At 37.9% G+C, this 12,816-nt stretch overlaps 1 protein-coding gene across 2 annotated transcripts in view; it reads left to right on the top strand.

The window, feature by feature from the left end:
- The window catches only part of GAK (cyclin G associated kinase), a 68,246-nt gene that overhangs the window by 25,273 nt on the left and 30,157 nt on the right, over window positions 1-12,816 (top strand). For both annotated transcript variants that reach the window (XM_048291006.1, XM_048291005.1), the window contains exons 12-17: window positions 4,543-4,592; window positions 4,692-4,840; window positions 8,498-8,620; window positions 10,394-10,527; window positions 11,509-11,703; window positions 12,283-12,400. In XM_048291006.1, coding sequence (XP_048146963.1) covers window positions 4,543-4,592; window positions 4,692-4,840; window positions 8,498-8,620; window positions 10,394-10,527; window positions 11,509-11,703; window positions 12,283-12,400 — 769 coding nt within the window. The remainder of the gene's footprint in view (window positions 1-4,542; window positions 4,593-4,691; window positions 4,841-8,497; window positions 8,621-10,393; window positions 10,528-11,508; window positions 11,704-12,282; window positions 12,401-12,816) is intronic.

Below are 12,816 nucleotides of genomic sequence, written 5' to 3'. Positions count from 1 at the left end.
AGACTTCTCTCTCACTGAATCCAAACTATGGTGTAAGATTTAAGTGTTTTGTAGTTATGACAAAGTAAGTTAATTTTTTCTTTTCTGTAGCTACCTTTAGCTTGATTCTGATTTTGATCTCTTGTTAGTCCTAATAAATAAATAATAAATAAAATCTAACAACTAAAACACACATTACAGGCTGGTAGGAACAGGAGAGTGAACATCTTCGTTGTCACCCAAGCCACCTCAGTTGCAAGTGTCATAACCTGTATTACAGATTCAGGTCAGGCTGATGCAGCAGCTTATAGTTATATGAGAGAGAACAAAGAGCAGCAGAGGTTCAGCCCTCGTTACAAACGGACTTAAAAGCAGGTACCAGGGTGGAGATGGAGAAGATATGCACTGCTTTATGAAATGACACCATCTGCGCCGATGGGGACTTGGATCCGGCAGATGTGCCCTTGTGTGCCTGAAAGCTCAGCCTTGCAGTGGTGCAGCCACAGCATATCTCTAAGATGATCAGTTTCTTGCATATGGAGCTTCTGTGCCCTTGATCAGTTTTTATGCTTGAGACCTTCATCCATACAGGTTACAAATGCCCTGGCAAAAAACATAGCTAAATGTTTTAAGTATCTGATCTTCACTGGTATTGAAAGCAGCTGGCAAAACTTGTGATCAGTCTACTTTGTCAGAACGATCTCTTTTGCTGAAGAGGTTATAATGTAGTAATCTAGGAACAATTAGCAACCTTTTATGCTTGCTTTCTTTGCTTTTAATGTTATTTTATTTTTGTTTAATACTTTATTTCATGGATCTTTGCATTGCACTAGGTAGTTGAATGATTAATTCAGTTTTATGAAGCAAAACCAAGTGGGAACAGATTGATGTGAATTTTATTGCTTCATGGTAGGGCAGTATTTAACTTAATGGTTTATATGCTCACATTGTAGCTATGCTGGTTAGTCTGTCATTCTTTGTTCTTTCTCATCTTCAGTTGTTAGTAAACAGAAGGTAACTATGCACTATTGTAGAATTTTGTTCTGTATGTTAAGTAGTTTATTCTGTGAATTCAGTTGCTAATTTTAGTTTCGTTGTTTTTAATTTGCTGGAATGGCCTTTTGTTTAATATTACTTATGGTCTTTAGGTGCAGCTACTCTCTGGCAGGAATGATAATGCCAACCATTTACACAGTGAGAAGTTTTTAACGCGTGTTTTTGCAAAATCAGGATTCATGTCTTATTTGCTACATTTCATAGACTCAAACAGTGGTTTGGATTGGAAGAAGCATCTGATTCTAACCCCTGAGCAATGGGCACCTTCAATTAGACCAGATTAATATCAATCTGCCCTCTTTCAGTTTAAAGCCATTCCCTCATATCCTGCCCTTGCAAAAAGTCCCTCTCCAGCTTTCTTGTAGGCTGCCATTAGATATGGTAAGGAAAAAGTGGACTAGTCTAGTCCACTAGACTGTGAAGTAGTCCCAGTTTTGAAGTAGCCTGCTATCATCAGAAAAGTGACTAAATGTTGGTGTCATATTGTACTTTTTTGTTGAGCTTAATTAGACCCTTAAAAGCACACAGAATTTCCCATGTTGAATCACAGGCTGGAAACCCTCTATGTATGTCCATGTTTCCATGCTTTCCATCTCTTATCACCTGCCTACAAAACTGCTATGTAAACGAAATTTCTGCTGTTAAGGATATGAAAGGAAAGACCTTATTTATGATTTTTAGTTAAGCGAGTTGTATCTTGAAATGCATAGGAATTCTTACCAATGTGAAGAATACACATTTTTTTCTTCTTCTGAAGAAGAATTTTCTTCTTCTAAAGTAAGAAAATTCTTTAAATTTCTTACCATTTAAAGAAATCTCAGTTACCATTCTGATGTAAAACACTTCACTGGAAACAGACTACCTTGTGTTCAGCTCTTACTACTGAAATAGCTGTGAAATCTTCAGAAAAAGTTCAATGAATTCAAGGACATGGACGTGTTCTGAAGACTTGCGTTGATTTTGCAGTTAGAAGCTTCATTTTAATTAAGAGTGCGCAAACATTCTGAAGCTTTTTCAGTGTAACAGTCACATGCTTGGAATACTCCTGGAAAATAAAAAGCTTGAGTTGGCTGTGCTGTGCTCTGTTGTTCATGTACTAAACTGCACTCTTACATCAATATGTATATGGTGAGATCCACGCTCCTTGTGTTGCTTTTCAATTTAGACAAATGTAAAAACCACAGCTGAGTTGAGTGGTATGGGTAGTAAGAACTCAGTATCTGGAAGTCTTCCCAAGGAAATGGGTGTGAGTACTGTTGGTTTTTTTGCTCTTCAGTTCTGTGCCTGTTACAAGTTGCTGCTTAACCTCAGGATAGTGGTTCTGTGTTCTACAGCTGTTGTATTAGGTGGTCCTTTATCTTGATACAAAAAAATGGATATTACAATGATAACATATTTTCTTGCTTGAAGTTGTTTGATGTAGCCAACAAATAGCATTTGACACTTCTCATCTGTATAAAGGACAACAATCATCACAAATTTTAGTAAGCAATCATTATTAACTCTGAATGTAAATTTCTGCCTTCATTAGTTTGGCTGCAACAGGATTACCACCTGATCTTACATAATGACTTATGTCCTTCCAAAGGCGCAAAAAATTTTGAAATTGTGGCCATTTGTCTACCTCCTTCTGCAGGGTTTCTCAAGCCTGAGGTTTTGTTTTTTGTTTTTTATTTATTGCTTTGTCTACACAAACTTCCTTGTGGTTTCAGTTTGAGACAATGAGTCATTATCATTGCTAGGATGCTGATTATGCCTTTCTGCATAAATACTGTTTAATGGCCTTGAATTCAGGAATTTTTTCCCCCTAATATAAAATTCTCCTCCCTATCCTTGTATATTCAATAGTCTTTTAATCAATCCTCCCTCTAACCTCCATGATTACTAGCAAGCAGTAAAGAATCAAAACTTAATGTTCTCTCTTGGTGTGTCAAAAGTTGAGTGTAGTATCTGAGGTCTGCTAAGTAGTGTCTTGAAACTTTGTTGGGATATAAAAGTTTTGTTAATGTCTCTGAATTCACTAAATCTGCATCATAGTGTTTTGATGACATTTTGATATTCTGGAGTTAATAGGCTACTGAGATGTTTAAGTTAGGGATGTTTAAATCAAATTCTGTAGGTGAGATTTGTTCTTACTTTGCCAATCCAGGAGTGCAGACCTATGTAGTTATACTCAAGGGTGCTGGCCCGCACTGTGTCTCTTCAGTTTTTTTCTCTTGCTTTTCCGTTCTGCTACATAGCAGGTACCATAGAAACAAAAAAATTATAGTGGTCTTAAATTAGTTAATTACTGACATAATGTGGATGATTAGGTAAAGGTGCAGTGAATAGACCTAAATAAATTAAAAATATTACTACTGAGAGATTATTTTTTTAAAAGGCTGCTCTTTTAAACTGTGCACAGTTGTATGAGAGAGAAATGATTAATGATTAATGCCTTGCTCACTAGGGGAGTTCTGGAAGTGAATTTTTGGAAGAATGATTTAAATGAGGAAAGAGATTCTGGTACCCTCTATGTTGAGTGGAGGTAGCTCAGGGTGCTGCAGCTGCAGTGGGAGCTGCAGGTTGAACTCTGGGTGGGAGCCTGAGGCAAGAGGTCAGGAACTGCCAACCCTTGGCACAGGAACCTGTGACCCAGCCAGGTGAGACACAGCAGGAGCTGAGGACTCAGCAGGAAGACCCCAGACTTTGGCACCCGTAGACTGTGGGAGTATAAAAGCCCACTGTTTCCTTCGTTCACAGTCCCTCCTGGGAGGCAGCCGCTGCAGCTGTTACTCTGTTGCTGCACCAGGATTAAATTACTTAAAGCAACCAGAGATCTGGGACTCTGCTGTGGGAAACCTGGGGTCCAACTGGTAAGGAAGCCTGGTCTGGCTGTATGAGTGCAGGGTGTGTAGGGAATCAAGCGGGGCACCCATCGACTCACCAGCTGCAAAGGAACTTCAGTCCTGGCAGTGACAAGTCTGGTGGTGGTTTGAGTGTGACTGCCAGAGTCCTTCCTGAATGGCTAGCAGGCAAGTGTTCTTAACACTCCGTTGGCGTGGAATTTGGATATTGGGCAGCATGGCCATCTGCCAGATAGTAACATGCCAGAGTTACGTAATTTAAACTTTGATGTTCAACTAGTAGTCTTTCTTTTAAGCATTGAGATAATCTTCATTAAAGATGTTAATGTATCCTCATTAGGCTTTCAAACTGACACCCTACGGTGAATATTTATCGGTAAGAGCAGGGGCTGGAGGAGTGAGTTAAAGAGTAAAGGAGGCATCTGTACAAAATCCCACAGATGGTTTTGGTGCAAGTTATTTAAAGGAGTAACTGCTTATACACAGTATCTGTTCTGAAAGCTCTGTTCTGAAACTCTTGAAGTGTGAGGTAACAAGCCTCAGATGGAAGAAATGAAACATTATTCATGGTGGCGTGTGCAGCCTGAAGAGAGATGGCTTTTAGACTTATGGCTTGAATGGTTATATCTCCCAGTATTAATGCCGAGTTGTTCTGTTTCAGTTATGCAAAAGGAGACTTGGATATATCGTACATCACTTCCAGAATTGCTGGTATGATAGCTGTATCTTTCTTAAATATAATTTCTCATTGTTCTTATATAATGTAATTTCTCATTGAAAAATTTCACCTTCTGTTTGTTCTGTCTTCAGTGATGTCCTTTCCAGCGGAAGGTGTGGAATCTGCTATCAAAAATAACATAGAAGATGTGCGGTTGTGTCTGGACTCTAAACATCCTGGCCATTATGCTGTGTACAATCTCTCTCCAAGAACATACAGGCCTTCAAGATTCCATAACAGGGTGTGTATAATTTTTGTGTATTTCTCTAAAAGGCCTTGCAATAGAATGTTTTCATGATACCTTCAGCTTTTTATTGTAAAATAGGTTAAAGTAGGTTAATCAAAAAGATGACAAAAGAATAAGTATAAACACAAGCTTGAAGAGTAACCTTTACTCTGCTTGTCTTTGCTTTAAATCCAGACTTAACTGGTAGCAGACTAATCCTTAATCTTACTGACTAAAGTCTGTTTTTTCTCGGATGGTGGTATCTTTGAAAAAAAGCCCAGGTACCTTATGTGTTTCAAATTTAAGTGGAGAATCCTTAAAGTAATTAAAGTCTTACTAAAATTTCAATCTCTCGTGTATTCTGCCATTTTCCTTTATCAAGGATGTGGTGACTGATTTGCATAACCTGTTCCCTGGAATTTCTCCTTGTCCCACTACATACCATTTGATTCTCATTATGACTCAGCCATAACTGACTGATTCTTCCCACTGTCATCAGTATTACTGTAGCTTAGCTGAGCCTCCATCACCCTTTCTGGCAATTTCTCTGATACTAATATGAAGGCGTTGCCTAATTCAGCCACAAGGTATTGAGAACATCGTGTTAGGTGCTGAGGTACTGGACTTCAGTCTCTGCTTCTAAGTAAACCTCAACTGTCCTGTAAGAGGCTCAACAGTTGAGACTGTTACTGTGTTGTGAATTGTCCAGCACCTTAACAGTCTGTAGTGATCATGCCCCTTCCACACAATATTGTCTGCTAAGAAGAGAGTCTAGAACCATTATTTATTACAGAATAATAATGCCTTTTGGTCCTTATTATGCAGAGCCATCCTTAGCATTACTTCAGTTTTCAGAGTTGACTTAACATATCAGGGTGAGGTATATTTAATATATTCTTTCTGGTGCTATCACTTCCTTTTGTTTCCTTGTAAACAAGATAAAGGACTGTCACACATGAAAGAAATTACTGCCTCTTTGGATGAATGCAATCAGCTTCTTTATCTGTATCTGGTTCAGTATGAGGTTAAGGCAGAAGCTATTCAAGATGGGAGGCAAAAAAAGCTTGATTATGCAGGACATCTATTCATGATTTTTTGTAGCAGGTTCCTCAAAGCAAAATGTTCAGCAATTCTTTTTAGCACTAAATTGCTGGAAAGTCTGATGTAGTGAACTGATTTATTCCTCATCCTACCAAGTGATCAGTTTGTTTGTGGAATGATAAATTCTGTGACTTGGAATTTGCTTACTCTGGAAATGGATTTTTTGGTTATGCAAGTCTGAGGTGTTTATACACCTGATATTTCTGATGTGTTGGTACTAAGAATGGTAATATGATTTTTGTTTTGTTGGCAAGTCATAGTAGGTCATAACTTGTTGAAACATTACAGGTTCATGACAACTTTAGGAAGGCAAGTATTTTACTTGGAAACAAACTCTTTAATTGTATTTGGGAATGCTGACCTGCCTATATTTAAAATTGAGATCTCCAACGGTACTCACTAACTTCATTGCTCAGTGCTGGATGAGAGCAGCTGTGTAGGAACCCATAGAAGCTTAGTTTTACTTTAGTGCCTGCAGAAGATGATAGTGGCAAGCCTTAAACATGATCAGAGAAGAACAGCTTCTAAAATTCTTAATTCTGACACTTTGCTTAGAAGGTATTTATGAAATTACATATTACTGGTTTCTTGCTGTTTGCTATGTGTGGAACTTCTATGAATTTCTTTAATCTTGGTTAAAATTAATGGTAGTTTTGAAGTCTTCTCTGCTAGTTTTGAGTCTTGCTTGGAATGGGTTGCTCTGACAGTTTGTGCACTATCCATCATTCTGCTAATTATCGGGACGCTTTGAGCTTAAAGCCAAAGAAGCAGAAAGTGGTGTTGTTTTTCTTACATCTTGTAAGAAAACTAGGGTTTGAGTAGAAAGTAAATGGTAAATAAAAAGGAAAAAAGTTAGTACTCTTTGCTTTTTTGAATACACCTGTTTTTCTAGGCTCTGTTCTGTTCTGAAGCTGCAGTGCTTCAATATGATTCTTTTGCAGTGTTGTGATTTAACTTCAGCCAGCAACCAAACCCACACAGCTGCTACCTTATTTCTCCCTGGTAGGATTGGGGAGAGAATCACAAGCTAAAAGTGAGAACTTGTGGGTTGAAACAAAGTCAGTTTAATAGGTAAGGCAAAAACCACAGGTGCAAGCAAAACAAAACAAGGAATTCATTTGCCTTTTCCCATGGCCAGGCAGGTATACAGCCATCTCCAGGAATGCAAGGCTCCATCATGCATGATGGTTACTTGGGAAGACAAAAACCATTGCTGTGAATGTTTCCCCTTACCTTCTTCCCCTTACCCAGCTTTATGGGTTGGGCATGATGTCCTGTGTAACGGAATATTCCTTTGGATAGCTGGGGTCAGGTGTCCTGGCTGTGTCCCTTCCCAGTTTCTTGTGCACCCCAAGCCTGCTTGCTGGTGAGGTGATGTGAGAGGCAGAAAATACCTCAACTCTGTGTAAGCCCTGCTTACCAATTAAAAAAAAAAATCCCAGTGTTATCAGCACTGTTTCCCTCACAAATACAAAACACAGCCTCATTTAGTTACTATGAAGAAAATTACTCCTGCTGAAACCAGCACACACTACTGTTGTAATATTTGAGATGTACTTAAGCCCATGTTGAATCCTGTGGTGAACAGGGATAGAAAGGACTTTTTGCCTTAGCTTTTCTTTGTTTACTGGTGACTTTACATAAGCTTGCACTAACAAAGGAATGCGCTATTTAAATCTCTTACAAAGTGATGCTTTCTGAAATTATCTTATTTATAAATTAAAATACTAGAGTACAATGAAAAGTTGTAGGAGACTTAGACTGTTTATTTCAGCCTTTTTTCCTGTGCTTGGCACAAACACAATTTTTTGTGATAATCAGTTCAGGTAATTCATCTCAGTAACCCTTGAACTCCTTATCTGGATAGGAAGACATGTTGCTGATAGGAAAACTTGGTCTTCAACATCTGGCAATTGAGGTTGAGACTTAAAACAAAAAGAAGAAGCTTCGTTTGTAACTTGCTTCCTTGATCCTGAATATATCTACTCTTTAGGTGTTTTGAGTGCCCCAAGAATCGAGTTTCATATACTACATCCTTACTGGACAGTTGATTTCAAGGATATAGGTTCTTAGCAGTAAAGTTGATTTTTTGTTAGTGTTTTGAAGCACCAAAGGAATATTACTGAACCATTCAAGCTTTTTGAACAAAGGACAAATATTAAAAGAAGCCTAATCTTTCTTTTTTTTGTTGTTTTGTTTGGGGGTTTTTTTTGTTATTTGTTTTTGGGGTTTTAAAATTTTTTCTGGCTTAAATATATGTGCACAAATTAAGTTGAAAGCTGTTTTACTTTATTCCTTGCTTTAAGAATATTTCAGATAGTAATCTGAGTTGTTGATACTTCTAGTGCAGCAGAGTTGTAGGCAGGACTGAAGTTTTATTGCACTTCATTCTAAAAAGTGGTGTTTACACTGTGTAACACTACTTTTGTTGAGCATCTTGCTTAATTTCAACATGAAGGTGGCAATAAAGTGTAAAATTGCTTCTTAGACATTTGCATAACCTAAGTTGTGTATATGTGACTATATAATACTGTTTCTCACATCTACTGTCTCTTGTCTCTCTCACTGCAGGTTTCTGAATGTGGCTGGCCAGCAAGACGAGCACCAAATCTTCAGAATCTCTATAGCATATGCAAGAACATGCATTTATGGCTGAAACAAGACCAGAAAAATGTTTGCATTGTGCATTGCCTTGTAAGAAATTGGTCTTAGTCTGAAGTGCTTTGTTCAATAGAGCTTTAAACTGTGAATAAGGGTGCTAGTATCCATTCAGTTGGGGACTGTTACAGGCTTTCTTTGATGGAAGCCCCAAGGTCAATTCTTTCCTACTGTGTTTGTAGGGAAGTTACTTGCATCAATTTTCTCCTTAGGGAAATTAGTAGGGTAATGTAGTCCTTGCTTACTTGCATTTAGAGTGAAATGCAGTGTAGAGGTGGTATTAAGGCGAATAAGGTTGTATTAAGATATTTGGGAGAAAAAGAAATCAACTGCACTCTTTCGCTATTTGCTCCCTTTTTTTGTCTTCTGTGTGATAGATGGGTGTACACTGCATATCCCACTACTGTCCATTCAGAATGTAATCTGTAGCCACAGAATGTCAGAAACTGACTGTGAGACTTCTGGTTTACTTCCTTTTGCTGGCAGCAGATTGCTCTGTAACTTTCACTATTCTCCAAAGTATTATTAACTTTGATACAACCAAAAAAAGCAATAAAACTGTCTATAGAGCCACTTCATGTCAAACATGGTGTGGGGAAGGAATGAATTTAAAGGATAGTAACTCTGCTCAGGTTTTAAAAATGAGGTCACTCTTACACTTAAGGGAATTGAATGTGAAATTTTGACATTTTACTGTACAGTAAAAAGAGAAACATGACTGTGACAATGCTTGCAATGCTGCTGGAAAGCATTCAAAACCTGTTTGTTGATATGGTATAGCAGTCAATAGGGAATATCACTATCAGAGTCAAAATCAGGATTTGTTAATCTGACAAACCATACTTGTGTGTTATGCAGTGTTTTGCAAGTAAAAAGTCAGTTAATGTCATCTCCTGGAAACCAACATATTTTTTGGTGCTGCTGTGAGGTTAGGCATCTAGTTCTATATTAATGTGATACTTCTAATACCTCAGTGTCACATGATTGTGTCAAGTAGGTAAGAAGCTCATGTGATGAATTAGCGCCAGGTTTTGTAACATCTTTCCTTCGAAGTCTTTTGTTCAAGGCACCTAACTCATTCATTTTCCTCACGTGTGAGGGAAACTTTTTTATATATGTGGCTGTGTGCCAGATGTGATGTAAAAAGTGTACACCAGGACTATCAGAAATCAATGATAAAAATTCTGTTCCATGTTGCTAGCAAACAAACCTGGAGAAGTGCTGTTTTGTTAACCATTACCTCTTTCAAATCTTCTGCCTTTTAAAATATAGGGATGTATCTATGGATATGTATGTAGCTGGGGTTCCTGCAGAAAGAAGTTCAGTGTTTTAATCTCCTTCTCTTGGTTTCTTGGCAAGCTATTAACAGCTTTAGACAGAAGTCTAAAGAGTTTAGTGTGGTTTAGTTCTTCTGAATCTTTGTACTTCCCTTTGAGCAGAAGCCCATGGCTGTCAGTCAAAAATAGCACTGATCTGGGATTTCAGATAGCAGCCAGGAAACAAACCTAAAAAATGGGTATTACTGACAGTAAGGTACAGAACCTCAATTGAAAATTTCAAATAGTGTTCAGCTAAAGTAATTATTTGCATTTGAAGAAGGTAATACGTAATATATTTTGTGTTGTGTGGAAATGAAATGAAAACGTCTCACATTCAGATACAAACTTCAAATCAAATCATGGCACTGGACCTTGGACGTCACGACATTAAATAATGACAGGATATAGGATACATAATAGGATGTTCTTCAGTAACTTGTATAATGCTTTTTCCACTAGGTTTACTAACAAAGCTATTTTTTTTTATTAGGATGGAAGAGCAGCATCTGCTGTTGTAGTTTGTTCCTTCCTGTGTTTTTGTCGTCTTTTCACTACTGCTGAAGCTGCTGTTTATATGTTCAGTATGAAACGCTGTCCACCTGGCATTTGGCCTTCTCATAAAAGGTACTGTTGAAGCAAGTAGTTATTAAATTCTGAATATGGCATAGGATGTTTTTAGAAAGATAGATTATTTCAGTAATGTCTGCGTTCAAACGTGTTTTTCCACGTATTTTGCTTTATTGTGTATAGAAGGTAGTTCTGAATTTTCTGAGCCTGTAAGTACCCATCAGAAGTGGGTCAAGTATGACCTGTAGTGAAGAAGTGTCAGGAATGAAGACAAGGGTATGCAGAGCTTTTGAATGCTTTCTTAATTACACAATCCTCTTCCACATGTGTAAGAATTACTTCATATTTCCTGGTTGTTACAGTAGGTTTTATTGTGTCAGAACACTGCAAGGTCTATGGGAATACCAGAAGTTTTTTCAGTCAGTTGGGTAAAAATGCCTAGTGCTTTTTAAAGGAGTGTATGCAGAGGTGACTTGCATATACTTTGACAAATGTTTTCAACTGGTTATTTGATTTAATTTGATAGATCTTACAACCATAAAGTCTGAATAGCAAGTGACACTGGTAGTAAGGGTGTTTCCTACAAAAAGGATTAAATTTTGAGGGGTGGGTAAAGTATTAGTTCACTATAAATGACAGATTATGTTTTTGTACACATTTAGTTTGAGTATACTGAAGGGGTTCTCCACAAAATAATATCTATTAGGACAAATTTAAAGCCTTTAGGAAGATTTGAGTGATCCATTATGTATAAGACACAAAATAAGTAGTTCTCCTAGTTTAGTGTTTTAAGACCTTTTGAAATAGCAGCTAGTTTGTTTTAGAAGTCAATATATGTAAAGCTACAAACCCTTTTGTGTCATTCTATCAGGTTTGAAAATCTGTTCACTGGAGGTGGTCTTAAGTGTTCCCTCTGTTTCACTGTTAACACTTACCAAGGCTTAGCGACTGGATAAGAACAGAAGTAACTCGCTTGTGCCTTCACCCGTTTCTTAGAATTTTGTGCTCTGACTAAATGAGTACCTTCTGGTTTGGCAGATACATTGAATACATGTGTGACATGATGGCTGAAGAACCCATTATTCCTCACAGCAAGCCCATCCTGGTCAGATCAATTGTCATGACTCCTGTTCCGCTTTTCAGTAAGCAGCGTAATGGCTGCAGGCCTTTTTGTGAGGTTTATGTGGGGGATGAAAGAGTAACCACTACGTCCCAGGAATATGACAAAATGAAGTAAGTACAGATTACAACTTGCTCTGAAGCAAGTTTTGTTTTTCTAGATTATACCATTTACATGTTTCTAGATTCCTCTGTCCCCTTTTACCTGATCTTGAAAAGTAAATCATCGGGAAGAGAATGTGGTTGTTACAGCAGCTTGGATCTAGTCTTGCAGAACAGTGGGTGTGATGGTGGGGTGACACCCTGGACACTGCAAGACAGTGAGCAAGACCCTCTTCTCACTCCATGTGATGTAAGACTGGGAACTTTGATCCCTGATGTACTTGTGCTAAGCACAGTGTTATGTCTCAGTCATGGAAACTGTAAGGATCCCACAGGCATGGCAGCTGCAAGGTGACTGCTTATTAGCCCCTGTACAGCTCTGGTGTCTGTACAAGAATTGCAAATACTAACACTATTAGATGTGGGTAATCATAGACATGAGAAATGAGAGAATACAGAAATCTGTCTAGCTTTTCAGCTACTGAAGGCCTTGGAGAAAGCAGGCTAAATACTAAGGTAGTACTCTGTTTAATCTCTTTTAAATTAAATTAACTGTGGTTATGTCTTTTTTTTTTTTTTTTTTTTCTTTAGGGAGTTTAAAATTGAAGATGGGAAAGCAGTAATCCCACTGGGTATAACAGTCCAAGGAGATGTTCTCATTGTGATCTATCATGCCAGGTCAACTCTAGGAGGACGACTACAAGCCAAGGTAATTGATAAATTTAAGAGCCTAAATGGAGGATTTGCTTTTTTCGTTGCAGTTTTGTATCCTACTAGTTATCTCCTAAGTACTTTGCTATATTTACTGTTCTTCATTCATAGAAATGTTTGAGGTTTTCATTCACTTGTGAATTCAACCTTTTCAAGCCTTCTGAGTATGTCCACTCCTAATGCTGTACATGTAGATGCTTTTGTAAGCATTTTTGGAAAGTACTTCAGTATTGATAATTATTATATTTGTAAGGAAAGCCACTAGCCAGCTTTTTTGAGGCAGCAATTATTGTCTGTTAAGTTACACAACAAGCCAGAACTTTTTGATTCTGTGCGCACAAACTGCAAACAAAGGAAAAATACCACTCAGCAGAAAAGTGGGATTCCAGAGACTGCCTATACAAAACAGGCTAG

Source organism: Corvus hawaiiensis, chromosome Z (assembly GCF_020740725.1).
Source record: "Corvus hawaiiensis isolate bCorHaw1 chromosome Z, bCorHaw1.pri.cur, whole genome shotgun sequence".
Classification (NCBI taxonomy): domain Eukaryota; kingdom Metazoa; phylum Chordata; class Aves; order Passeriformes; family Corvidae; genus Corvus; species Corvus hawaiiensis.
The sequence above is the reverse complement of the archived record's forward strand: the minus strand, read 5'-3'. Positions and strand labels throughout refer to the sequence as shown.